General features: G+C 38.7%; 1 protein-coding gene across 1 annotated transcript in view; it reads left to right on the top strand.

The window, feature by feature from the left end:
• The window catches only part of LOC124712230 (xanthine dehydrogenase/oxidase-like), a gene marked incomplete at its 5' end in the record, with an annotated part of 311,678 nt that overhangs the window by 168,114 nt on the left and 116,147 nt on the right, over positions 1 to 27,417 (top strand). The window contains 3 exon segments of the mRNA XM_047242525.1: positions 232 to 360; positions 5,014 to 5,181; positions 12,804 to 12,969. Of these exon segments, the coding sequence (XP_047098481.1) occupies positions 232 to 360; positions 5,014 to 5,181; positions 12,804 to 12,969 (463 nt within the window).

The following is a 27,417-nucleotide window of genomic DNA, read 5'->3' as shown; positions in this document are numbered from 1 at the left end:
AGCATTCTTACATTCTCAATAATACATCACATATGCATACCATAACTATTTCCTGAACGCTCAAAAAAATCTTCTTATAGAAACCATAAAATTTTGGTCTGTACACAAGCAGTTTTTTATTTTTGCTTGCAAGCCATTTATTGTTTTAATTATAATCTTAGAATGTCATGTTTGTACATTATTAATAGCTTCATGTTATTGTATCACCAACAACAATATTATTTATTTCAGATCATGCCAAGAGCACAAAATTCTCATGCTTATGTGAATGCTGGGTTCCTATTCAAACTGGACGTGAATGATGTGGGAAAAGTTATATGCAAACCAAGAATAGTATTTGGCGGTATCCATTGTGATCTGGTAGGTGGTAATGGGATATGACTTTTATGCTTAATATATTATATAGGGCATATTTTGATTGATTTGCTACATTTGTCTTTAGAACTTCAAAGTAAGTTAAACTTTTGTGTAGTATACTGATTAGGCTATCATATTACAACCAGCATCATTGTTGAAGATGATATTACATCATCAGAATCACTAGAGATGAAGGGAGAAGCGTTCATATGGAAGACTATTGTTTGCACTACATTAATGTCTTTGATTTAAATTTGGAAGTGAGTTAGTATGGGTTTAAAAATGACAGTTTCTCCTGTCTGGATTCATCAATGCAGTGCACCAGTTCTCTTCTAATCTTATGTCTGTGTAGTTGCATCCTTTTCTTCTTGAGTTGCTGCCTCAGGTACCCATGAGACCCATTCAGCAGGTATCAGGGTACTAATACCTTGGTTTTCGTTTTTTTTTTTTTTCATGCTTCATAATCTTGTTAGTTTCACTTAATTTTAATTGCTTTAGATGTGGCTCCCTGACAAACGTGTACATCTCCTGAAACTTTATGGGCTGCACACACTCCAGGTGGTGTTCCACTACTACTGATTTGTCATGATCCTCTAGCCATGCATTTTTCTGATGCTCCAAACAACACAGGCCTTTAAACTTCCTAATTTGACCACATAGAGTCCTGCAGTGTGGAGAACATTTCCAGTAGCTTTCGTGCCTACCATTTGATCATGGATAGTTCATGCACTGTAGAGTACACAGATTAGCCAAAATATTATGGCCACTGTCCGCTGTAAGATTGGATGCTGCCTGGTGGTGTTGTGGGCATATGACATGGTAACAAAAGTATGTAAGCAGCAAACGGGTAAATCCATTGAGATAAGTAACTTTAACAAAGGCAGATCTTTATTATGCAGAGTCTGTGAATGAGTAGCTCAAAAACAGTGAAGCTGGTTAAATGTTTATATACTACTGTCTTGAGCATCTATGGAGAGAGGTAGAAAGACAGTGAAACTACCACTAGGGGCTATATGGTTGAACATCCATGACTCTTCACAGAATGTGGGGTTAATGTGGGGTTCGGAGGCTTATCTGCTCTGCAAAGGTGGTGATCTGTGATGTATCTGCCAAAACAGCACAATGTTCCCACCACACAAGTGTTTCAGAGCACACTGTTCATTGTACTTTGTTGAACATGGAGCTCCACTGGAATCTGGTTTCCCAGGATAGAGTGGATCAAGTTATGGTTGTGGAGGGGGCCGTAATCAGTTACTGTTACTTGCACAAAACACACAAACTTCATTTTCCAAAGAACTACTTAATTACAGATTGCTTTAAAAGGATCAAATTAAAACAATGTGTCTGAAGGCCTAGTTAAGAAAACTTGCGATACCTCCTGGGCTGAAGGCCCAAAACCATTCCAAAAACAAGAATGGCTGAAGGCCTGAACACAAGTTATAAAAAATTGCTTTAAAAAATACATGCGGCTGAAGGCCTTGTTTTTTTTTTTTTTTTTTTTTTGGTGTGTGTGTGTGTGTGTGTGTGTGTGTGTGTGTGTGTGTGGGGTGGGGGGGGGGGGGGGGGGGAATTTCATGTAAATACATGGCTGAAGGCGACACATTGGACACTGAACAACTCAGGAATTTAAGCCTGGATAACAAGAATTTCAGATAGAACAAACTTTCAAAATTTTGGTTATTAAACAAATCAATCTTCAAATTTTCAAATTAATTTGGCTGAAGGCATTATTTAAAATCAAAACAAACTAAATTAATAGATGGCTGAAGGCCTTGCACAGTACATCAGACTAAAATGAAAATCAGTCTAAAATCAACAGAACAGTGGTGCTCAGAAGTGTTCCGAGGGATGGCCCGAGGAGGTAGCTCTAACATAAGGTGAGGTGAGACAGGCAGCCAAGATTAAGGTTAAATAATTGGATGGCAACCTCACCCAGGGACAGCTGAAGGACTGACCAACAGCGTAATCAATTCCCTTGCACACGACCAATGGTACAACAATGGAAAACATCAGCCAAGGACAAAGATACCAGCCACACTACATCATCAAAATTGGCATCTAAAACCAGCCAAGGCACAAAAACCACTCTTAAGAAAAAAATATGAACAAACAACTAAAGGGTGTTGAACTACAGGCCGTGCCAGACAGCATCAACATGGCAAGGGAAAAACACACTGCCGGAAAACTACGCTCACAACCAGGGCAGGTAACTGGGCTGTTAATGGCCACAAGGCAGAAAATACCACTGGTGCACTTGACTGACAAGTAACAACCAATTTAATAGTTAAAGACCATACAGGATGATGGCTGCAAATTTTCGCTGACTCCACACACCATATGTTGCTGCTAGCCGCAACAGCCTAGGAAGGAACAACCGACAATGAATGAAGAGATGTCCCAGTAGTTGATGTTTCATAACAGGTTAACTGATCACTCAACTTCAGTGTCCAGGTTTGGTGGGCAATGAAATTGGTAGCTCTTGCAGCTAGCGGCTCACAATCTGACCACACGTGCATGCCGCCAGCAGTCCTCGGCCTGACCTCGTGCTGTGGAGGCTTCCTTGCTGCTCTGTCCCAACCGACCAAGCACATGTAGCACACAGACAGCATTAAAATGGCTGCTTAGTCAAAACCACACAAGCTAAACATGGTTCCATGAAAACACTTCCACAAACAAGTCGAACAATACTAAAACCAGCGGCTGTGGAACAACAAGGATGAATCATGAGTCGACACACACGGAGAACCCAAAAGCAGTCGCCAACCAAATACCTGGCATCCGATGAGATAACTAACTGAACAACCAACCAAGGTCATCCCCACTCAAGTCATGTGTGTTGGCAATGGTCAGGTGAGTCATGGCTGTCTGGACCTCACTGCTACTCTGTCCTGACTGAACTCATGACACATGATGACCCGGAAATACTAGCAGTCGCTCCAAAGATAGTACAACAGTGCTCTTATTGATAAGTGCTGCTGCTGCCACTCATGGGCAGGCAGGCCAGCAACTTAGTGATGCCAGTAAATCGAATACGAAACAGGATGGCAGTACCACAAAGACAAGATGTCAAGTAATAAACGGCACAAACACGAGCCACGCATGACTCATCCACAGCAGACCCAACAACATCAACAATTACAATTGCTGTGGGCACAGGACCATCAGGACTCAACCATTGGGCAATGGAAATGGGTGAATCACATTTTGCTACCGATGGTCATCTCCACAATCTCTGCCACTGAAGTGAACTGAGACTCAAAATATGCAATGTGTCATGGACGCAGGCTGGTGGAAGCAGTGTTGCATTATGGGAGACATTCTCCTGCACATGCACATGACCTGTGGTAGTAATCAAAGACATACTGACAAGTGCAAACCACCTGCATCCCTTCATGCTTTATGTCTTCCCAGACAACAATGTCATCTTTCAGCAGTATAATTGTCCATGTGTCAGAGCCAGAACCATGCTGTAGTGATTTGAGGAGCCTTATAGTGAACTCACGTTGATGTCTCAATGACAAAATTTGTCTGATGTAAAATTTGCCTTTGTCACTATCAAACACCATCACTGCTTACACAAATCAGCAGGCCATGATTTATTCAAATTACATGGCCTATAGATAGACATAAAATTCCACATACCTCCAAAAATTTACCAACAAGTTGTCAGATCCAAGATATGCAGAATCAGTGATGTATTTTGTTCCAAAGGTGGACAAATAAGCTACAAAGCAGGCAGTCATAATGTTTTGGCCCATCAGCATATATGTTTAGCTCAGGAGATCATTGTGTGTGTGTATCAGACTGCTCTTTTATGTTGAAAGATGGTGCAGTTGTCCTTATGGGATATGTTGGTATGCAAAGTGTCTCAAAAATCATCTTTCATAATGGTTCAAATAATAGAAAATTCAGATTGATATCAACAGTATTATTTAAATGGAAAGATTGCTACTCACTGTAAAGATGACAAGTTGAGTTGCAGACAGGCGCAACAAAAATGCTGTTACAAATTGAGCTTCTTGCCAAAGCATTCTTCAGAAAGGTAAAACACACACATTTACACAAGCAAGCAAACCTCACACAAACATGGCCACTATTTCAAAACACTCCATTCCTAATAGTTCTGCAGATATGTTCAGTAATGGAATGGGGCCATTCATCTCTGTCTCTAGTGTAAATTGTATGGTTTTGTACAGGGTTTTTAGTGCTTCACCATGTGTTCCAATAATAAATATTTTGTCTGTCAAATTGTATTTATCATGTCCATTCTACAGTGTAGAGTGTTATTGAACCTAAAACTATTTTATTGTAGCTGAAAACATCCCCAAAAGCCTATGCACTTATTTTACATAAATTATTTTATATAAATTTATTATGCATCTCTTACCATAATTACAGCAAAATTTTAGTGTAAAAATTGTGCACTGTGTAAATCCAAAAATGTGTTCTTGAGATGCTATACGTTACTTACTATAAAAATGCATTTAATTAGAAGTCCAAATAAGTTCACGAAACCTTCTGGTGACTGCATTAAAACCTTCAGTAGCCCTGATTTAAAAGTAATTGAACTTCAACATTAATAGTACCCTATGTTTAATACCAACATGTCATTTGTTTTGCTGAGAAATATTAAAACATATAATTTTATATCCACAGATACATGCCACAGAGTTAGAGCAGTACCTCGAAGGTGAAAATATATATGAATCAAGTACACTTCAGCAGGCTCTCAGAATTCTGGATTCTGAAATACAGCCTGAAAAAATGCCACCTGAAGCGTCGCCTGAGTACCGTAAAGGTTTGGCAGTAGCATTATTCTACAAGGTATGGTGTGCAAATCCATGGTATCTTGATCCATAGACAACGTGAGACCATAGCCCAGTCTTTCCTTACTATTTTTTGTCCTTGTTTGATACAAGATTTCTGTAAGACACCATTTTGATAATACATTGTCACTCTGTCTCCCTCCTTTCAGTCAATAATTCACATTTCCATAGGGTCAACAGGGTCTTAGAATTATATGTGGAAGTAATTTTTGGTAGCAAAACTCACAGAAATTCTACTGAAATATCTTTACTTTCTAACATTTATGTTCTGCTCTGTATAATCATTTATGTTTATATATTCACATTATCACCTACTGATTCAGATGTTTACCATTGTGATTGCTGTGTTTCATTGTAATAGAGAATGCAGACTGACCATGCTCACAAATAAAGAACAGAGATTTCCTATGATCAGTTTCATTTTAGTGTAAGCAGGGGATAAGAGTGTTGATATAATTGTGCATTAGTATACATGAAAATAATTGAAGCTGGTGAGTTCACAAACAAACAGGAAAGGTAAGGGCCAAGAAGATATAATATTTCAGTTTATAAGTGAAGGTATATATAAGATATGAAAATTCATTGAGGGATATGTCCCTACAAATGCAATCATTTGGGAACACAAAGAAGTGAAAACAGTGCTTGATTGGAAACAGTAGTGAGATGTGGTAAATTCAAAGATTTTAAAATTTTGACAGTCCTCTTTATGTATGTATTTGTCATAAAAAAAGAAAAAAAAATGTGTGTAGGTTCTCTGCAATTTCTGTTACATGATATTTTGAAATATGCATGAGCCTTATAAAAACTCTTTGCAGTTCATTTCATTGCTTAATAGTTCATATTCAATGACTAAGTTATTTGTAAATAAAACTATGTTCATTAAACATAACATTTTTATAACAGGTTTTGGGCCTAGGCCATGTGAAAATGAACAAAACAGTTTTAAAAAAGAGATTGAAACAATTCAATGTGTGGTAATAAAAGAAATTTTGTTGTTTTCACATCATACAGTAGCAGGAACCTTCCAGTTGAAAATGCATATGAATGCTGAATATAAAGTGGATAATGGTATACTTGAAGAACCTGATGATTGGACTAAATGGAAATGACACATCTCTACGGTCATTCATTGAGATGAACTCATAGATATATACTGAACTCATAGATGTGTAGATAGTTGAACAAAAGGCAGTGCATATGTAGGATAGTGGAAGAATGATGTAAAGCAGCAAGTCAGATAACAAGCCTTCTAAGCAAATCAACTGCTGAATTTGATTTCACTTTCAATAATGCCAAGGAAACATGAAGCAATATATGTATGCCATTTGAAAATAGCAGCACAAAGTTTTAAACAAGTTTTATTTTCACCACATGTGGTATTCTGCTCGTTATGTGACTGAGAGTTCATTCAAAATGTAAAGTTCATAACTCAAGTGACAAACCTGGTAATTAAAGAAAATGCTTAGCTGACGGTGCCATTAGATTGGAAAACTCAAATTCACACAACCTTAATCACATTTTACTTTCACCACACGTGATATTGAGTTTGTTGAGTGACAGAGTTCACTCAAAATTTGGAGTTCATAACTCAAGTGGCATTTCTTTTTTAGAGTTGTGCATCATGTATTAGTTAATGTTAACCAAGCAGAATATATATTAAAGTGAAATTGTAGATACTCATCTTATTTGTAGTGCTGTCTTCTGTGAAGATCTGGGGCAGTCTTAACTGCACTTTGTTGCCTGGACTAATCTTATATGTGAAACTGAATTTCTAAATAATGTAAATCACACCTTCTTCGTAATTAACTCTTTTGGAATTTATTATCATCATTATTTGATTCACAAAACTTAGAAAATATATGATAAAAACTGCTATAAGTTTTAGTGTACTGCAGAAAGAGAGGTGACTGGTTGGTTGTATAATGTTATAGATCCAGATAGTGGTATATTTCAGCTGCTGCTTGCACTTGGTATGTTTTGACATGTCATATCTGTCATTCACCCTTATATTATTTTTCATTATGTACAACCACCTTTATGAACTGATCTGGTGGTCCATCTCCTGTGTCCCACGATCATGTACAAACTTTCTCTTCTTCTGGACTTTGATCCTTTGCAGGATAATGCTGAAATATGAGATCACAATGACTACTTTGATCTATGAAACACTCTTTGAACTCTTAAGCTTCACTACTCTACATTTTAAGTTCTTTCTCCTCACAATGACAGATGCCTTGAAATAGTCTAAATCTCCACCACTGTATCATATTTGTGACCTGTAGGCCATACAAAAAAGTCCATCTTTTCACATCAAAAAGTGATTCATATGATTTGAGGCCCCTTTGACACTGTTGGTGGTCCTCTTACTCCAAGCCACACATCACACAACCAACTCAGAATGTCAAAGCATATCTATATCCATGTGCGCCAAGTGATTGGTGCTCAGCCCCTGATGATTCACCAGTGCTCTTGTTGTTACTGATCATGCATCCTCTGTACAAACACAGAATGAGGAGCACAATATCTGCTCCTTTTCTTCTACACTATTTAACATTTTTCAGCTACCATGGTCATGTTTAGCTGGTACTAATATTAATAGAGGAGAAGTTCATTTGATAAAATGCACTATTATACCACAAGTGACAAGGGTTTTGACATAATTTTCAACCATAGTCAGCAATAATGCCTGACTTTCGAGTTGTGGCTTCTATAGGTTAGAACAATTGAAAAAGATTGTGACTATAGTTGGATTTGTTAAACAAGAAAATTACAATTACAAATTCTGTCTTTTCATTACTTTAAGCACATCATCTGATTATAGGCACATATATAAGTTAATACATAGTTTTTCTTGTCATGAAATGCAGGTTTTTTTAAAGTGAAAACTGATTATTACAAGTCATTTAGCAATACAAAAGCATGAGGTTCAGTACCTTTCTAATTACAGTGTCCTTTTTTTCTAACACTTATATGGCTTATTGTACTAGAGTACAGTAATTAAACGTATAGTAAATTACTAACAGAGTAAATTGAATCAAAGAAAATGTGAATATAAGTGTTTGTTTACAGTGTGAGTTTCACATTTATTGATGATTTCTACTGTACGATATAGTTTGGAAGAAACAATCATATAATTTACATTTCACAAAAGTGTGAGATGTTTCATCATGGTTGTTCTTAATGGATACTATCATATATTTCATGATATCCAGCCTGGCTGGCTCTGTCACAACATCTAGATAAGTACAGTAACTGGTTTATGTAGTGCAGTTGCTATCAAACTTGTGGCTTCTGCAACATCCTTTAGTCACTCCGCGAACATTGTCTTTTGTCCACCTGTTGGTTCTCATCGCAGTGTCACATGTTCACATGCAATAATAATAATGTCTTCAAATTAATGTGAAAAAAGCACTATATAGATGTGCCATTCCTATGTTGCTAAGTCTTCAGGCCCTTCAAGTTTATCAGTATTCACTTTTATAAATGTGTATGGTAGCCATGTTGGAGTGTTAGGTTCCCATTATTGTACAACTCCTTTCAACAAAAATGTCTTCTACTAGTACGCACTGGATTAAGCCAATCTTCTTCTAAAAGCGTGTTTCATTCAATTTGATGAGGCCTGGGCAAATAACTTCTTCCAAAATTATTACATTCGACCAACAGTTTCATTCATGAAAAGTTTATTCACAGGACACAAACTATTCAGTAACAAAACATATTTCTAGCCACTTGTGTGTCGGTGGGGTCAGGAGGTTGCTGGAGCCAGGTGAAAGGTTTTGTAGGGGGCCTAAGGTTCTGCATCAGCTTTCAGACAACACTACATACAAAGTTTGCCAAGGTAATCCCATTCCTGATGTCCAGGCGGAGCTTCAAGGAATCCTCAGAACCTTAGGCCACCTACAAAACCTTTCACCTGCCTCCATCAACCTCCTGACCCCACCGACACCCTGCACCCCTACCTTGTACCTACTTCCTAAAATTCACAAAACCAATCATCCCGGCCGCCCCATTGTAGCTGGTTACCAAGCCCCCACAGAACGTATCTCTGCCTGCGTAGATCAACACCTTCAACCCATTACATGCAGTCTCCCATCCTTCATCAAAGACACCAACCACTTTCTTGAACACCTGGAACCCTTACCCAATCTGTTACCCCCGGAAACCACTCTTGTAACCATTGATGCCACTTCCTTATACACAAATATCCCGCACGTCCAGGGCCTTGCTGCTATGGAGCACTTCCTTTCTTGCTGATCACCTGCCACCCTACCTAAAACCTCTTTCCTCATTACATTAGCCAGCTTCAGCCTAACTCACAACTTCTTCACTTTCGAAGGCCAGACATACCAGCAATTAAAGGGAACAGCCATGGGTACCAGGATGGCCCCCTTGTATGTCAACCTATTTATGGGTCGCTTAGAGGAAGTCTTCGTGGTTACCCAGGCCTGCCAACCCAAAGTTTGGTACAGATTTATTGATGACATCTTCATGATCTGGACTCACAGTGAAGAAGAACTCCAGAATTTCCTCTCCAACCTCAACTCCTTTGGTTCCATCAGATTCACCTGGTCCTACTTCACATCCCATGCCACTTTCCTTGACGTTGACCTCCATCTGTCCAATGGCCAGCTTCACACATCCGTCCACATCAGACCCACCAACAAGCAACAGTACCTCCATTATGACAGCTGCCACCAATTCCATATCAAGCGGTCCCTTCCCTACAGCCTAGGTCTTCGTGGCAAATGCATCTGCTCCAGTCCTGAATTCCTGAACCATTACACCAACAACCTGACAACAGCTTTCGTATCCCGCAACTACCCTCCCGACCTGGTACAGAAGCAAATAACCAGAGCCACTTCCTTGTCCCCCCAAACCCAGAACCTCCCACAGAAGAATCCCAAAAGTGCCCCACTTGTGACAGGATACTTTCCAGGACTGGATCAGACACTGAATGCGGCTCTCCAGCAGGGATATGACTTCCTCAAATCCTGCCCTGAAATGAGATCCATTCTTCATGAAATCCTCCCCACTCCACCAAGAGTGTCTTTCCGCCATCCACCTTACCTTCATAACCTCTTGGTTCATCCCTACGAAATCGCCAAACCACCTTCCCTACCCTCTGGCTCCTACTCTTGTAACTGCCCCCAGTGTAAAACCTGTCCCATGCACCCTCCCACCACCACCTACTCCAGTCCTGTAACCCAGAAGGTGTACACGATCAAAGGCAGAGCCACTTGTGACAGCACCCACATGATTTACCAACTGACCTGCCTACACTGTGAAGCTCTCTATGTGGGAATGACCAGCAACAAACTGTCCATTCGCATGCACGGACACAGGCAGACAGTGTTTGTTGGTGATGAGGATCACCTTGTGGCTAAACATGCCTTGGTGCACAGCCAGCACATCTTGGCACAGTGTTACACCGTACGGGTTATCTGGATACTTCCCACTGACACCAACCTATCAAAACTCTGGTGATGGGAACTTGCCCTTCAATATATCCTCTCCTCACGTTACCCACCAGGCCTCAGCCTCCGCTAATTTCAAGTTGCCGCCACTCATGCCTCACCTGTCATTCAATAACATCTTTTCCTCTGTACTTCCGCCTCGACTGACATCTCTACCCAAACTCTTTGCCTTTACATCGGTCTGCTTGTGTCTGTTATGTGCGGATGGATATATGTGTGTGTGCGAGTGTATACCTGTCCCTTTTCCCCCCCAAGGTAAGTCTTTCCACTCCCGGGATTGGAATGAATCCTTACCCTCTCCCTTAAAATCCACATCCTTTCGTCTTTTCCTCTCCTTCCCTCTTTCCTGATGAAGTGACCTTGGGTTGTGAAACCCGATATTTATGTGTGTGTTTGTGTTTGTTATTGTTTCTATCAATGTACCAATGCTTTCATTTGGTAAGTTACAGAACCTTTGTTTTTAGATGAATTAATTATTAATAACATTTTGTTTTCTGAATGAGATTTTCACTCTGCAGCGGAGTGTGCACTGATATGAAACTTTGCAGGAGAGCTTCTGTAAAGTTTGGAAGGTAGGAGATGAGGTACTGGCAGAAGTAAAGCTGTGAGCATGCGGCATGAGTCATGCTTGGGTAGCTCAGTTGGTAGAGCACTTGCCCGTTAAAGGCAAAGCTCTCGAGTTCGAGTCTCAGTCCGGCACTCAGTTTTAATCTGCCAGGAAGTTTTATATCAGCACACACTCTGCTGCAGAGTGAAAATCTCATTCTGGAAAAACCCCCTGGCTGTGGCTAAGCCATGTCTGCGCAATATCCTTTCTTTCAGGAGTGCTAGTTGTGCAAGGTTCACAGGAGAGCTTTAGTAGAGTTTGGAAGGTAGGAGACAAGGTGCTGGCAGAAGTAAAGCTGTGAGGATGGGGCACGAGTTGTGCTTGGGTATCTCAGTTGGTCGAGCACTTTCCCTAGAAAGACAAAGGCCCCAAGTCTGAGTCTCGGTCTGACACACAATTTTAATCTGCCAGGATGTTTCACATTTTGTTTTGTCTATGTTTTCATTTATTAGTTACGCACATTATGAAATATTGTAAGTACTCAAACAATAATTTATCTGTAATTGTAAACTGTAAATATACATAGACAAATCCTAAATTGTCCTAACAGGGATAAAAAGTGACTAAATGAATAAATAAATATGTTTACTCTATCATCTGGCACAATTAATATTTTACAAGTCATCATCTGGGAAGTTGCTCTGTATATATGTTTCCACTATCTTTCATCCAAACCTTCTGCTTGTATTCTCTCCTTTCTCCATTTCAACACTATTTCTGCCATTCCAACACTGTGACCGTGATCTTACCCAGTGCTACTCTTGTTTATACAATTAGTTTATACAATTATCTTTCAACTCCTTCAAGTTTGTTTATTCAGTTACCATTTCTCACACATTTTTATATCTTCCCCTAATGTGTTTTCTTCCATTTGGTTTCCTCTCCAGTATTTCATACTTATTTCACTTTTTCTCTATAGCTGCCTCTCTATGCTATTTAACAATCAGCATTTCTTGCTGCTAATTTCTCAGACTTTGTAACTACCTTCTCTACTAGCTCTACTATCTTAGGCTTTCAAATCATAACTTTTGCTGATAGTGTAGATAATTTCCGTCGCATCACGTCCTATGATTTCTTCCCTGATGGAGGTCCTGTGTGACTTGTAAGATGTAATGGTTCAATAGTCTCTTTTCTTCCATAACTTTACTTTCAATTACTGATGATCTCTACATGTGAAAATCAGCATTTTTGTTAATGATTTTATCTGCAATCACCTTAGTGATAAAAGTCATTATGCTATAAAAAAGGGTCTTGGCTATTTATTTTTTAATGACTTAGAGTTTATGTTATTCTTAGAAATATCTACAGACATTTTAAAGTATTCTGCTCTTTCTTTATACTTTCTTCTATTTTCTTAATATTGCTTTAATGAAAAGTAGTTAATTTCTTGTAATATACATTGAAGTTCTGCAGTACATCTATTTTTTACTCTCTTGTACTCTTTCTGGTGCAGTTTTTGATAGAATATGATTATGTTACTAGTGTTTTGACATAAACAGTTATGTCTTCACTAACTATTGCATGTTTTAATCAATCCAGTTTGTGCTGAGCATATCCCCTGAGAGTTTGAAACCGAACCTGAGAAGTGGGAGTGAAATGTTAAAGAGACCACTTTCTTCAGGAAAACAGGTATATGACACAAAGAAGCAGTTGTGGCCACTAGGAAAACCAGTATCAAAACTTGAAGCTCTTTTCCAGTGTTCTGGTAAGTGCACAGCTTTTAATTTAAAATAGTTTAGATCTTGTACAAAAATACACAAGAGCAACATGACCACAATTTAGAGGGGGAAAAAACAAATGAAATTTTCAAGGACTGTATCACTTATTATAATGTATGAAAATCCAGGATGAAATAACAGTACCATGTTAGGAAAGATTGCCACTCAGCACATAAAAGAGGCATTCAGCAACATACAGCTAATTTTGTATTAACATAGTTTAATAATATGTTTTAATGTAACTGAAATACATAAAAAGTTCAGAAAATTTTTTGAAGGTCCTCTAAAATAGAACTGTTGATAAAATATTGATATAAAGATCTTTTTTTCCAAAAAATATAGATATATGTAGGCGATATTTTTTCCCGAAATGTCGATACTGAAAGTCCATTATTGAGTGCTGATATTTTTTATTTATATCATACTTTTTCTGCAATTTTTGGTAAATATTTGAAACTGTCCTTTTGAAACTGTAGTAGGTCATAATTTAATTTCACTGTGTTTTTGAGCTCTCGTCATGTCCAGTCTTCCTCTTCGACTGTGTGCAGCATGTATAGGTGGTACAAAGAAGAAGCTCATTTGCTCTTGAGAGTGGCAGTGTGAATGGAATAACAATATTTATGATGTGAAGAAACAGCACATCAGTTACATTAAGAAAAACATTTTAACACAACTAGTGTACTGTTTCTTCACATCTACATTCTTCTATAACAGTTGCTGAATATGATGAACAAAAATCTGAATGAAGATCTTTGCTGTGGGTCGAGACGTGTGAGGGGAAATGCTGACGTTATCAGTGTTCAGTGCTACTGACAGAAACTGCAATGTTTCACTTCACCATGCAATTTTGACATGACAGCTGCTAGGTCACTGACGTTTGCAGAAATGAAAAAACAGAGAAGTCAAAATAAAGTATTGTGGACAAATCTGACATGTGATGAAACTGAACAGTGGGCCCATTGGACCCCTTTTATTGTGCCACTTACATGCAGTTACCATTGTTAGCAAAATGGTTATTGCTAAGTGTGAATATGCTTCATTTTCCTTTCAGTTCTTGCTCTACAGGGGATAGGAAGGCTGCTGGCCTGGTGATGTAGAGAATATCTAATAATAGACCAATACTTAAATATACAGCTCTAAAACTGGCAGTATATTTGCAGAGTGCAGGCAATATTTTTATAGGCCAGAATGTTGATATTTTTTCCATCAATATATTGTTACTTTTTTATTGATATATCAAGGGCCCATAATGATATTTTTTTAAATATTGATATATCAGATTCCTGATATTTTGAAAACCCTAGTATTGCAACGTAAAATCTTTTCAGAAAAACAGTTTAGATTCAGATTACTTATAATTGGTAACATAGAGCAACCTTAGAGCTATTAGAAATGTTTTGTTTATGTTTTACTGTGGGAAATAGGCAAGGGATTTCTCAAAACTGAAAAAAGTATCAAAAATGTACAGGAAGAAACTGACTGAAGTCCTTAACAATGGATGAAACATTAATGAGTGGAAAAATACTGATAGACACACAAATAAAACAGTAGACACTTGACTGCTAGCCTCTTTAATTTTTACCTGCTTCTTCTTTGGAAGGTGGAGGTAGAAAGAAAAATGTAAACTTCACATAATTCAAAGAAAACAGTTAAAAAGACAATATTCAATACAGCTCAATTTGTTTGCATCCATCTCATTTCATCTTAACTGAACAATACTAGATTCCAGAGTCCAGTCAATTACCCCATCACACAGGTATGACTTACTCATGACTTGACAAGACACACACTGACCATTGCTTGTTACACATGCAAATCAATGCAAATCAACAAGTGCAGTGATACATAAAGTCACAGTACAGATATGTGTATATACATGGATCTTTACATCCAAAGAGTCTAATGTAATTTACTACTTCTTGTTAAGTCATTTAATTACAATATTTTCAAATCATGTTTACAATTGTATCTATTTGAGTGATAGTAAGAAATGATAATAAGAAACAATAAGTGTTGTGTTAATACCAGAGCAGGTCTGTCTATGTATAAAGTGTGCCAACCACAAAAAACATTGTGTTGCACCATTCTATTGTTGTTTTACAATTGTGAGCCAGTACGTATTTCTCCCTTATTGCTTCAGATAACACAGTGAAAATTTGTGCTGTCATTTGTCCAATTGAGCACCAGTAATATAAAATAAACATTGAGCTAGGTGAGAAAAACTTAATGATCTGAAAAAAATATGACCCAGATTCTGAGCTAGTAGCACAGTTCCACAATGAGGTAGTTTTCTAAGAGAGAATTAGCAATTAAATTACTGGTCTGGGATCTGATCCAACTATGTTGTTTAATGCTTTGAGTGGCTCATTACTATGGGATAATATTTTTGCATGACAATGGAGTAATATAATGAAAGTTTATTTTGTTATTGATTAATTAAACAATCACTTGGCTCACATAATGTAAGTTTATTTTGTAATTGTTTAATTAAACTGAGATTAAACTGCAATTTTGCTCATAGATGTATACCTTGATAACATAAAGGTAGGTATTCTTTTTATGTGTACAAAATATGCCATGTGCCTCCTGATGTTATAAAAATTGGTGTGCCACTTGAGGATTAATAGTGTACTGCAGGGGTCATTACTTTTACCTGTGCAGTATCATACTCTACAATACTGTGCAAAAAATAAGATATATTGAGCAATTTCATTACAACCTCCAACTATGGAAAAAGTTCTGAGTTTCATTCAGCAAATATTCTATACTCTCATATTTTGTATTTTTATGTCAAGTTTGCCAGCTAGCAATGGGGTCATTGCATTTTATTTTCTGTACATAATGCTAACCAGCACTAGTGGCTATTAAAATATTATTGTAAAAGTTTCCATTTATTTTTGGCTGTTCAGGGAACAATATAACCACTCTGCTCTTTGCCAGTTTTAGTGCTAATTACCAGTTGTTGAATGTGTACAGCTGGTAGAAGAGTAAGAACGTCAGTTTAAAGATATACTTCACTTTATTCCATTAGTGACTTAAGTGCAGCACTGTCCGTATGCAAAAGAAATTGGACAACACATCCTCAGTCCCATCACCACCTGCACTGTTGCACCATAGTCCCAAAATGCAAAATAGCCCCCCCCCCCCCCTCCAAAATAACAATAATCTTTTACAATTTTCACATACTCAGTCATTTTTAAATGCTATATTTAGTTGTTCCTGATCAAATACAATTATTCTGTTCTTCTCGTGGGAAAAAATTCCTATATGTGCTGTATGGATACAATCTCCCTCATATTTCTGTGTGATCTATGAATACAATGCCCAAAAACACAGACTCAAAATGCTGCATGGTCCGTGAATTCAATATCCAAGAGTACAGGTATCTGGCAGAAAGGGCTGGTGTATGTAAGTAATATCTGTGAACCTCAGCAACCATAGATCATTGTCATGTTGTGGTAGTTGTGTTTGTGTGAGTGTGTGTGTGTATGTTGTCTAGTTTTGATTAAGTCCTTTTTGTCCAAAAGCTTACTTGTTTGACAGTCTTTTTGTCGTGCCTGTCTATGACTCAACACCTCCGCTACAGGATGAGTAAGAATCCATTCCTTTCATAATATTGTCTAGGATGCTGTGTGGTACTAGGCCCCAAAGTTGTTGTAATGTTACAACTAACCTACTGGAGATTATGGTCAAATTGCAAAGAAGAAAAAAAACCTCTCAATGGCCAAGGACTTAAAATTAAAAGTTTAAACCAAACTTTACTAACTTATTTTAGACAACCCCATAAAATGTACTCTGGTTTCAATTTCTCTATTCAAAATTCAAACTTTCAATGCTTTCTGCATATTCAGGTTCCATCAATTTGCCTTTTCTGAAAGTGAGTCATTGTGTTGAATAAACTGTCAAACAAGAGTCAACTTCACTGACACTCCAAGTGTCTCTCTCTACTTCCACACACACACACACACACACACACACACACACACACACACACAGACACACATACAGACACACACACACACACACACACACACACACACACACACACACACACACACAAAGAGCATAGTATCAGTTTCAGTATGTGACCCATTCATCCATTATCAACCATACCCTCACTCAGATTCCTAAATGTGAACTCAACTTTATCCCTTTCTACAGATCCTCCTCTTATTATTTGCATTCAAATTATTAAAAGTTGATGTCATTGCACTTCAGTGATAATCACTTTGGTAGCAATGTCTATTAATAAAGTTCAAGGGAGGAATCTTTACACAAAATATTAATTATTTACCTAATATATCTAAAAACAAAGAAGATGTGACTTACCAAATGAAAGTGCTGGCAGGTCGACAGACACACAAACAAACACAAACATACACACAAAATTCAAGCTTTCGCAACAAACTGTTGCCTCATCAGGAAAGAGGGAAGGAGAGGGAAAGACGAAAGGATGTGGGTTTTAAAGGAGAGGGTAAGGAGTCATTCCAATCCCGAGAGCGGAAAGACTTACCTTAGGGGGAAAAAAGGATGGGTATACACTTGCACACACACACATATCCATCCACACATATATAGACACAAGCAGACATATTTAAAGACAAAGAGTTTGAGCAGAGATGTCAGTCGAGGCAGAAGAGCAGAGGCAAAGATGTTGTTGAATGACAGGTGAGGTATGAGTGGCGGCAACTTGAAATTAGTGGAGATTGAGGCCTGGTGGATAACGGGAAGAGAGGATATATTGAAGAGCAAGTTCCCATCTCCGGAGTTCAGATTGGTTGGTGTTAGTGGGAAGTATCCAGATAACCCGGACGGTGTAATACTGTGCCAAGATGTGCTGGCCGTGCACCAAGGCATGTTTAGCCACAGGGTGATCCTCATTACCAACAAACACTGTCTGCCTGTGTCCATTCATGCAAATGGACAGTTTGTTGCTGGTCATTCCCACATAGAATGCGTCACAGTGTAGGCAGGTCAGTTGGTAGATCACGTGGGTGCTTTCACACGTGGATCTGCCTTTGATCGTGCACACCTTCCGGGTTACAGGACTGGAGTAGGTGGTGGTGGGAGGGTGCATGGGACAGGTTTTACACCGGGGGCAGTTACAAGGGTAGGAGCCAGAGGGTAGGGAAGGTGGTTTTGGGATTTCATAGGGATGAACTAAGAGGTTACGAAGGTTAGGTGGACGGCGGAAAGACACTCTTGGTGGAGTGGGGAGGATTTCATGAGGATGGATCTCATTTCAGGGCAGGATTTGAGGAAGTCGTATCCCTGCTGGAGAGCCACATTCAGAATCTGATCCAGTCCCGGAAAGTATCCTGTCACAAGTGGGGCACTTTTGTGGTTCTTCTGTGGGAGGTTCTGGGTTTGAGAGGATGAGGAAGTGGCTCTGGTTATTTGCTTCTGTACCAGGTCGGGAGGGTAGTTGCGGGATGCGAAAGCTGTTGTCAGGTTGTTGGTGTAATGCTTCAGGGATTCCGGACTGGAGCAGATTCGTTTGCCATGAAGACCTAGGCTGTAGGGAAGGGACCGTTTGATGTGGAATGGGTGGCAGCTGTCGTAATGGAGGTACTGTTGCTTGTTGGTGGGTTTGATGTGGATGGACGTGTGAAGCTGGCCATTGGACAGGTGGAGGTCAACATCAAGGAAAGTGGCATGGGATTTGGAGGAGGACCAGGTGAATCTGATGGAACCAAAGGAGTTGAGGTTGGAGAGGAAATTCTGGAGTTCTTCTTCACTGTGAGTCCAGATCATGAAGATGTCATCAATAAATCTGTACCAAACTTTGGGTTGGCAGGCCTGGGTAACCAAGACGGCTTCCTCTAAGCGACCCATGAATAGGTTGGCGTCGAAGGGGCCATCCTGGTACCCATGGCTGTTCCCTTTAATTGTTGGTATGTCTGGCCTTCAAAAGTGAAGAAGTTGTGGGTCAGGATGAAACTGGCTAGGTAATAAGGAAAGAGGTTTTAGGTGGGGTGGCAGGTGATTGGCGTGAAAGGAAGTGCTCCATCGCAACGAGGCCCTGGACGTGCGGGATATTTGTGTATAAGGAAGTGGCATCAATCGTTACAAGGATGGTTTCTGGGGGTAACGGATTGGGTAAGGATTCCAGGCGTTCGAGAAAGTGGTTGGTGTCTTTGATGAAGGATGGGAGACTGCACGTAATGGGTTGAAGGTGGTGATCTACGTAGGCAGAGATCCGTTCTGTGGGGGCTTGGTAAATCCTCCCCACTCCACCAAGAGTGTCTTTCCGCCGTCCACCTAACTTTCGTAACCTCTTAGTTCATCCCTATGAAATCCCCAAACCACCTTCCCTACCCTCTGGCTCCTACCCTTGTAACCGGCCCCGGTGTAAAACCTGTCCCATGCACCCTCCCACCACCACCTACTCCAGTCCTGTAACCCGGAAGGTGTACACGATCAAAGGCAGAGCCACGTGTGAAAGCACCCACGTGATCTACCAACTGACCTGCCTACACTGTGACGCATTCTATGTGGGAATGACCAGCAACAAACTGTCCATTCGCATGAATGGACACAGGCAGATAGTGTTTGTTGGTAATGAGGATCACCCTGTGGCTAAACATGTCTTGGTGCATGGCCAGCACATCTTGGCACAGTGTTACACCGTCCGGGTTATCTGGATACTTCCCACTAACACCAACCAATCCGAACTCCGGAGATGGGAACTTGCTCTTCAATATATCCTCTCTTCCCGTTATCCACCACGCCTCAATCTCCGCTAATTTCAAGTTGCCGCCACTTATACCTCACCTGTCATTCAACAACATCTTTGCCTCTGCTCTTCTGCCTTGACTGACATCTCTGCTCAAACTCTTTCTCTTTAAATATGTCTGCTTGTGTCTGTATATGTGTGGATGGATATGTGTGTGTGTGCGAGTGTATACCTGTCCTTTTTTCCCCCTAAGGTAAGTCTTTCCGCTCCCGGGATTGGAATGACTCCTTACCCTCTCCCTTAAAACCCACATCCTTTCGTCTTTCCCTCTCCTTCCCTCTTTCCTGATGAGGCAACAGTTTGTTGCGAAAGCTTGAATTTTTTGTGTGTATGTTTGTGTTTGTTTGTGTGTCTGTCGACCTGCCAGCACTTTCATTTGGTAAGTCACATCTTCTTTGTTTTTAGATATATTTTTCCTACATGGAATGTTTCCCTCTATTATAACCATATAATTATTTACCTAACTTGCAGATGGCTTCAGTGTCTTGTGGTCTTCATAACTGTGCAATAGAAATGTATGGTATTTCAATAGGTCCTGGGATTCCTAAAAGACAAGCTTGAAGCATAACTACTTGTTTGCAAAATCTGATGTTTTATTACCATTTAACTATATTCATCCCACAATCACAACATTCCCCAAACTCACAAGGAAAACATAAACTCAGAATGCACAAAAAAGATAGCAAGTGGTCCATTGTCTTTCTAACCACACAAATCAAAGATCCACACATCTTGTTCACTCTCTCAGTTGCAGAACTAGTCTCAGAGTAAAAGTGACAGATAGCATATATTAATTGTGAATTGTTCTGGAAGCTTCCAGAAAGTTATGTTGGTCAAATTACTATCTAGGTAACTCCCACTTTCTATTATTAACATAGTTTCAAATTAATGGCTGCAATTCACAAATGTAAATTATCGACAATATAAGGAAAAGACAGATTGATACTCTACAAAAGATACCATACTGAGTTGTAGACAGACACAATGAAAAGACCCTTACGCATTAGCTTTTGGCCAAAGCCTTTGTCAGTAAAGGAAACACACACATATTCATTCACAGAAGCAAGCACACCTCATGCATGCTGGGATTCCAGTCTGAGCTGCCAGAGATGGCGGTCACATGTGCTTGGTGTGTATTTGCTTGTGTGCATTAAGATGTGTCTCCTGTTTTGATGAAGTCTTTGGCTGGAAACTAATAGGTATGTGTCTTTTTGTTGTGGCTGCCTGGAATTCAACATATTTATTTTATGGTGGCTAGCGATCTATTTTTTTCTTTTATATCACTGAAATTCCAATCTGGAGTTCCCATTGCTCAAATGTAAGTTATTTTAGGTAATTTTAATAACAACAAACACTGATCAGCATACCAAAATAAGGTGAATATTTATGAAGGTACTGACTTGATGTTTTGTTACAGAGTTGATATGATATCAATTGTTAAATCAGTAAAAATATAAAAATGAAATATAAATAGGAAATTTTTTTGTATCTTTTTTGTGTTTGTCTGACTTCTCCTTTGTTCTTACAAATGAAGGTCCCCAGATTTTATTTCTGCCACCTCCACCTTCCTTTCATGGTTTTTTTTTCATGTTCTCACTTACCAATGATTCCAGCTCTTCTCTCATCACCTTTTTCTGTGGGGGAAAACAACAGTTTCTGAAATTATAGTCAATGCCCTTGTGCCACACTCCATATCCCATGGCGAAGACCCAATTGAACTATGTCTCAAATAGTTCACTGCAGTTTCAAAATGTATTAGATATTGCATCCAAGATCTATGGTTATTGCTACAGTACATCCTGTAGAGCCTACCCAGTTCTCAAAGATGGCAGTGGGACAAGAAGAGCAGTAGCTAGCATATATCTGGCATTCTTAGGTATTATACAGTGCATGTATCATTGACTGTGTGCTTGATTGACCTTAAATCTCTGAAAAACATCACTGATCTCAATTTGTTTTAGTACTGTCTGACCACTTTACTGAACACAGCCATTTTCCTTATTAACTCAGAGACTCTTCCCTTATTATTTCAGTGAATTTTTGTGGCCCATAGTATCTATAGCTCTAGTGGACATGCTGAATTAAATCATTGGCATAATTCTCAGGGAACATAACTTACACACATCGCAGCTGTAGTTTGCACCTCTCAACAAAATTCCATTATTTATTTTGTGCTGCTTATCCAAGTTTTTCTCCTCTACTTCTCCCCTTTATCTGTTTGAGCTTGGGATCTGAGTCCTGTGATCTTCTCATGTCCCCTACATGATCCAACATTCCAGATTATTTATATTCCTCCTTGTCCTCTTGTGAAACATCCCTGTCTCCTACTGGCAATCTTGAGAAGGTATATCACCTTTGACGTTCTCGGTTTCCCTTTTATATTCGATGCTGTAGATAAATTACTGGCAGAACATGGACCACCTCATTATCTTGGTGTTCAAAAATTTACATTCATAGAAATACCTCAGTGCTTTATGGTCAGTGAAGGCAACCACTTCTGACCCAGTAGATAATTTCTGAATTTGTTGAATGCCTACACAGTAACTAAGACCTCTGATCAAGTTATCCAGTAGCTCTACTCATATTTGGAGTGTGTTCTTGATGCAAAAACTATACTCCCCAGTCCTTCAGTTCCACCTACCATTTTTTCTGTGACAATGCCACATCCAAACCACAATCTCTGCTGTCAGTAAACCAACAGCAAGGCAAGGATGGATCTGAGTGGTATAGTAATTTTCTGTCACTCAAGTTGTCCTTTATTTCCTAAAAATTTTTGGTGCTCTCCTGTGTCCACAACCAAATTGCATGTTTTTGCTGTGACTTGGTTATTTTGGTGTATTTAGACTTATTCTGATAAATTTTAGTAGATATTAGACTTTCCTGAGAGGGACTCTTATTGTTTCTTGTTATAAGGGTCAAGCCATTTAGCTTTAACTTCTGTCCTCTCTTCCTTTGGGACCTTTCCAGTGGGTGTTATAACATTTCCCAAGAATTCAGTCCACCTCCTTGCAAACTCATACTTGCTTAGTTCTAATTTCATGCCATCCTTTCTAACTGTACATAACACTTATCTCATTAATGGTACTCACCTTCCCAGTCAATAGAGCCCATCAAATGTCATTAACATAGACTGCTAATGTCCTTATAACATCCCTACCTAAAACATAATCTAAATCCTGTATAAAAATTACCATAGAGACTTTTAGATCAAATGGAACTTCTTTAAATTGGCAACAAATACCTTTTTGCATGAAAGCAGTATATTACCTGCTGTTCTTTGCCAGTGGTTTTGCCAGACACCAGACGTCAGACCAACACTTGGCACTTTTCAGCATTGTGAAACTGATTATCAATATTTTCTAGATGATAAGTTTCCCTAGAGATTATGGTATTCAACTGTGTAGCATTTAACACTACCCTCACTGATGTTTCCTTCTTCCTAACAACAACTTCTAGATTTTTGTGTTCACTATTGTGTCTCTGTATTAACCTAGTTACAACACTCTTTCCAGTACAGTTTCAACTGCCTTCCTTAGTGCAATAGCTATAGGGCATGGTCTCTGCATAAATGATTCATGTGGCTTGACAATTATAGCACATTCAAAGTTTTCACCCTTCCTGGCACTTAAAAAAATACACCATTATGTTCACGCAGGAGATCATACAGCTCCTCCCTTTATCTCTCCCTTATCCCTTCCATAGTCTCAGTTTTGAGATTAATTTCTGAGATTGTCTTCTTCAGATCTCTATAGTTTTTCCTCCACCGTTCACTATTTTCTCTTACCTTTCTATCCACTCCAGTGATGCTACCATCATTTTTCCAGTTAATGACTCGTTGTATTCCAGCATCAAATTAAACTCTCTTCCCTCTATTTACTGGTTGTCTTTTACAGAGTAGTACAGCTCCTAATTACTCATCCAACCATTCCAGCAATATAATTCATATGTAGATCAGGTACAACCATACTGTTGTGACAAAACTCTGTGTGGTGACACGGAAATACCTGTGTCATTACAGGTTTATTTCACCTATCTGTTGCACCTCTAATCTCTATTACAATAACTGGCAATTCTGTAATTTGTATAATGGATTTCAGATGTTCATAACACATGTCAGAGATTCTACTAATCTCACTCAGTGAATCCAGAAGTACTTCATTCTCAAACCTTGTATATTTATTTTAATTTTGCGTTGTAGTTTTACTACCTTATTTTTCTCAAAGTATCTTCCTCAGTCAGGTCCTACTCAATGTTTGCAAGTTATCTATAGTGTCTTCCATGGTTGTAACACTGAATTCTACCTCTTTATGAATCATTTGTCTTATTATTAGTTCCATCAACAACATTACATTTTTAATTAAACACACTTTATCCCCATATTTACATCACTAACACTTGCATGCCCTGCTGTATTGATATTAGACTGAAAAATTCTACCATCATCTATATTAAGTTCACTAAAAAGTTCCTCATTAATTGCCTATGATTTCATATTTATTTTATTTATGCCAGGATAATTTTTTTACACTCTAATTTAATATCTGTGGCAGCCATTTCCCTTCTCATTGCTCAGAACTGCTGCTACATTTACAATTTCTCTACTGACTGCATTTATCCCTGTCTATGGTAACCAGGAAAATGAAATTCCCCCAGATGTTCCTCCAACATGTTCATACTGTGGCCTTTTGCAATACATTCTATTATATGGCCCCCAATTTCTCCTACCATCATTCCTGAAATTTCTGTGAAAATTTATGTTGACTTTCTAGTAATTCCATCTCCCATCCCTGTAATGGTTTCTGCTGTTTTGTATTTTTTTCTGGTTCTAAATAGTAAGCACTATCCATATTCACTACATAATCAGTGAATAAATCTACATTATCTCCTGGAGTACTTATGAAATCCCACAGTATATTTTCAATCAATCTCTTCTGTAAGGTAGAAATGACAGTTAATGACTTCATTAGCTTCTCCAGATGTGCCAGCTTCCTAATTTCCCTCACAAAAAATCTTTTGTATTTCTCTAATCTGGTCTGTAAGCATTTCTGATGTAAAATATTATTCTGAATTCTGGATTGTTTTACCTCTCCCCAACATTTACTTAAAAATTACCTCTCAGAATCTTTATGGGTAACAAAATTGTACTGATTTTGGTTATCCCATGAGAAATCTTCTCCTTCCACTACCTCTTTAATACATCTAACCTTTCATACATCACTCATTCCACCCACAAATTTCAATGTACAACATGAAACACAATTGACAGTTTGTTGCTTTCCTTTATTATCCCAATTCTGAACTTTGTTTATGGAAGCATATTTATGATACTGCCCACATTTCCCTGTTCCAGCAAAGCAACTATTGACTCTTTTTTAAGTTTTCAATCCTCTTTGCTATCGTAGTACTGACTTCAGCTTTTAATTTATTCACTTTAATTTGTACTTCACTAACATTCTTGATTATCCCAACATGACTTCCTTTCCAATTCCCCTTTCAGACTTTGTTCCAATTTGGAATTTTCAGCCCTGCATTTTTCATCCAGTTCAACAAATTCCTCCCATACCTCAGCATGTAATCTAGCACATCCCTGTTAATTTCTCCCTATTTCAAATCTTAGCTTTCTTCCCATTTCTGCTAGTATCTTATTTAATTTCTCTTACACAGACTGAATATTGTTATTCATTTCACTCATGCTGCACTTAACTTCATTTAATTGTTTTTGTTTGGTTCCCTTGGATTTTTGTTGCAAATTTTGTAATTACATGCTATTTTGAACCTCATTTGCACGTCCCTAAACTTGTGCAAAAATGTTCACAATTTCTTTTAACTGATATACATAAATAATTTCTTTTGGAACAATGTTAATATCCTCATCTGTCAATTCACATCAGTTTAAACTTTATTTGTAAGTGTGGGTTCCCTCACCACAACAAATAAAGAAGGAAGACGCAGAAGTTTGCAGCACAGAATAATAAGTTCATCCCACAGCTCATGAGTCAAGATCAGAGACAATCTGTGAAGAACTTTTGGATCATGCAAATAAGAATGAGATAGTCCTTCAGAGGATCATAACTGGTGATAAAACATGGGTCTGTGATTATGATGTTGAGACTAAGGTCCAATCTTCTCAGTGGAGCAGGAAAGGTTCTCCAAGATTGGAAAAAGTTCTTCAGGTCAGGCAAAATGTCAAAGCCATCCTGATAGTTTTCTTTGATTTTGAAGGATTAGTTCATTGTGAATTCATGCCACAGAGATAAACTGTTATTCGATGGTACTACCAAGAAAATGTAAGAAGAAAATGGCCTGAAATGTGGCAGACAATTCATGGATCTTGCATCACAATAAGACACCAACATGTTCACCCCTGTTCATGTATGACTATTGCACAAAAAATGAAATCACTGCACTGCCTCATCCTCCACACTCTACTGACCTGGCCTCTGCAGATGTGTTTTTATTTCCAAAGTTGAAAAGCCCATTAAAAGGATGAAGATTTGCAATGATAGATGAGATAAAAGAAAATTTGTAAACACTGCTATATATGATCCAGCAAGATGTGTACTAAGACTGAAACTTCCTGGCAGATTAAAACTGTGTGCCAGACCAATACTTTTTCGGGCAAGTGCCTTTTGTGGGCAAGTGCTCTACCAACTGAGCTACTCAAGCACAACTCATGAGCTGTCCTCACAGCTTCAATTCTGCCAGTACCTTGTCTCCTACCTTCCAAACTTCACAGAAGCTCTTCTGCAAAACTTGCAGAACTAGCACTCCTGGAAGAAATGATATTGCAGACACATGGCTTAGCCACAGCCTTGGAGGATGTTTCCAGAATGAGATTTTCACTTTGCAGCAGAGTGTGCATTGATATGAAATTTCCTGGCAGATTAAGATTATGTGCCGGTCTGAGACTCGAACTCGGGACCTTTGCCTTTTGCAGGCAAGTGCTCTACCAACTGAGCTACTCAAGCACAACTCACAACCCATCCTCACAGCTTCAATTCTGCCAGTACCTTGTCTCCTACCTTCCAAACTTCAAAGAAGCTCTTCTGTGAAACTTGCAGAACTAGCACTCCTAGAACAAAGAATACTACGGAGACATGGCTTAGCCACAGCCTGGGGGATGTTACCAAATGAGATTTTCTCTTTGCTGCAGAGTGTATGCTGATATAAGACTTTCTGGCAGATTAAAACTTTATGTTAGACTGAGACTTGGACTTGGCATCATTTCCTTTCATGGGCAAGTGCTCTTGGTAGAGGCAAAGGTCCCAAGTTTGAGTCTTGGTCCAGCACACAGTAATAATCTGCCAGGAAGTTTCATATCAGCCAGCACACACTCTGTTGCAGAGTGAAAAATCTCATTCTGCATACTAAGACTGCTTCTGGAAGTGGGAATGGCATTTGGAGTGGTGCATCAGTTGTCAAGGAGAGTATTTTAAAGGAGACCATGCACAATAATTTAAAGGTATGCTACAAAAAAGGTCATGGACAAATTTCCAGAGTTTTTGAACAGACCTTGTAAGTAGCTGCAAATTGTAGCTAACTGTTGTAAATAAACCATTTCTGATTTTCACAGTGGCTCCATTTCATGGCTGACATGAAGTTACTTTCTGAATAACTCTTGTATCTCTTTCATAATATTGTTGATATTCTAACTCGAACTTTCCATTGCTTAATTAGTAATGTTATACTATAAATGGTG

Source organism: Schistocerca piceifrons, chromosome 8 (genome assembly GCF_021461385.2).
Source record: "Schistocerca piceifrons isolate TAMUIC-IGC-003096 chromosome 8, iqSchPice1.1, whole genome shotgun sequence".
Classification (NCBI taxonomy): Eukaryota; Metazoa; Arthropoda; class Insecta; order Orthoptera; family Acrididae; genus Schistocerca; species Schistocerca piceifrons.
The sequence above is the reverse complement of the archived record's forward strand: the minus strand, read 5'-3'. Positions and strand labels throughout refer to the sequence as shown.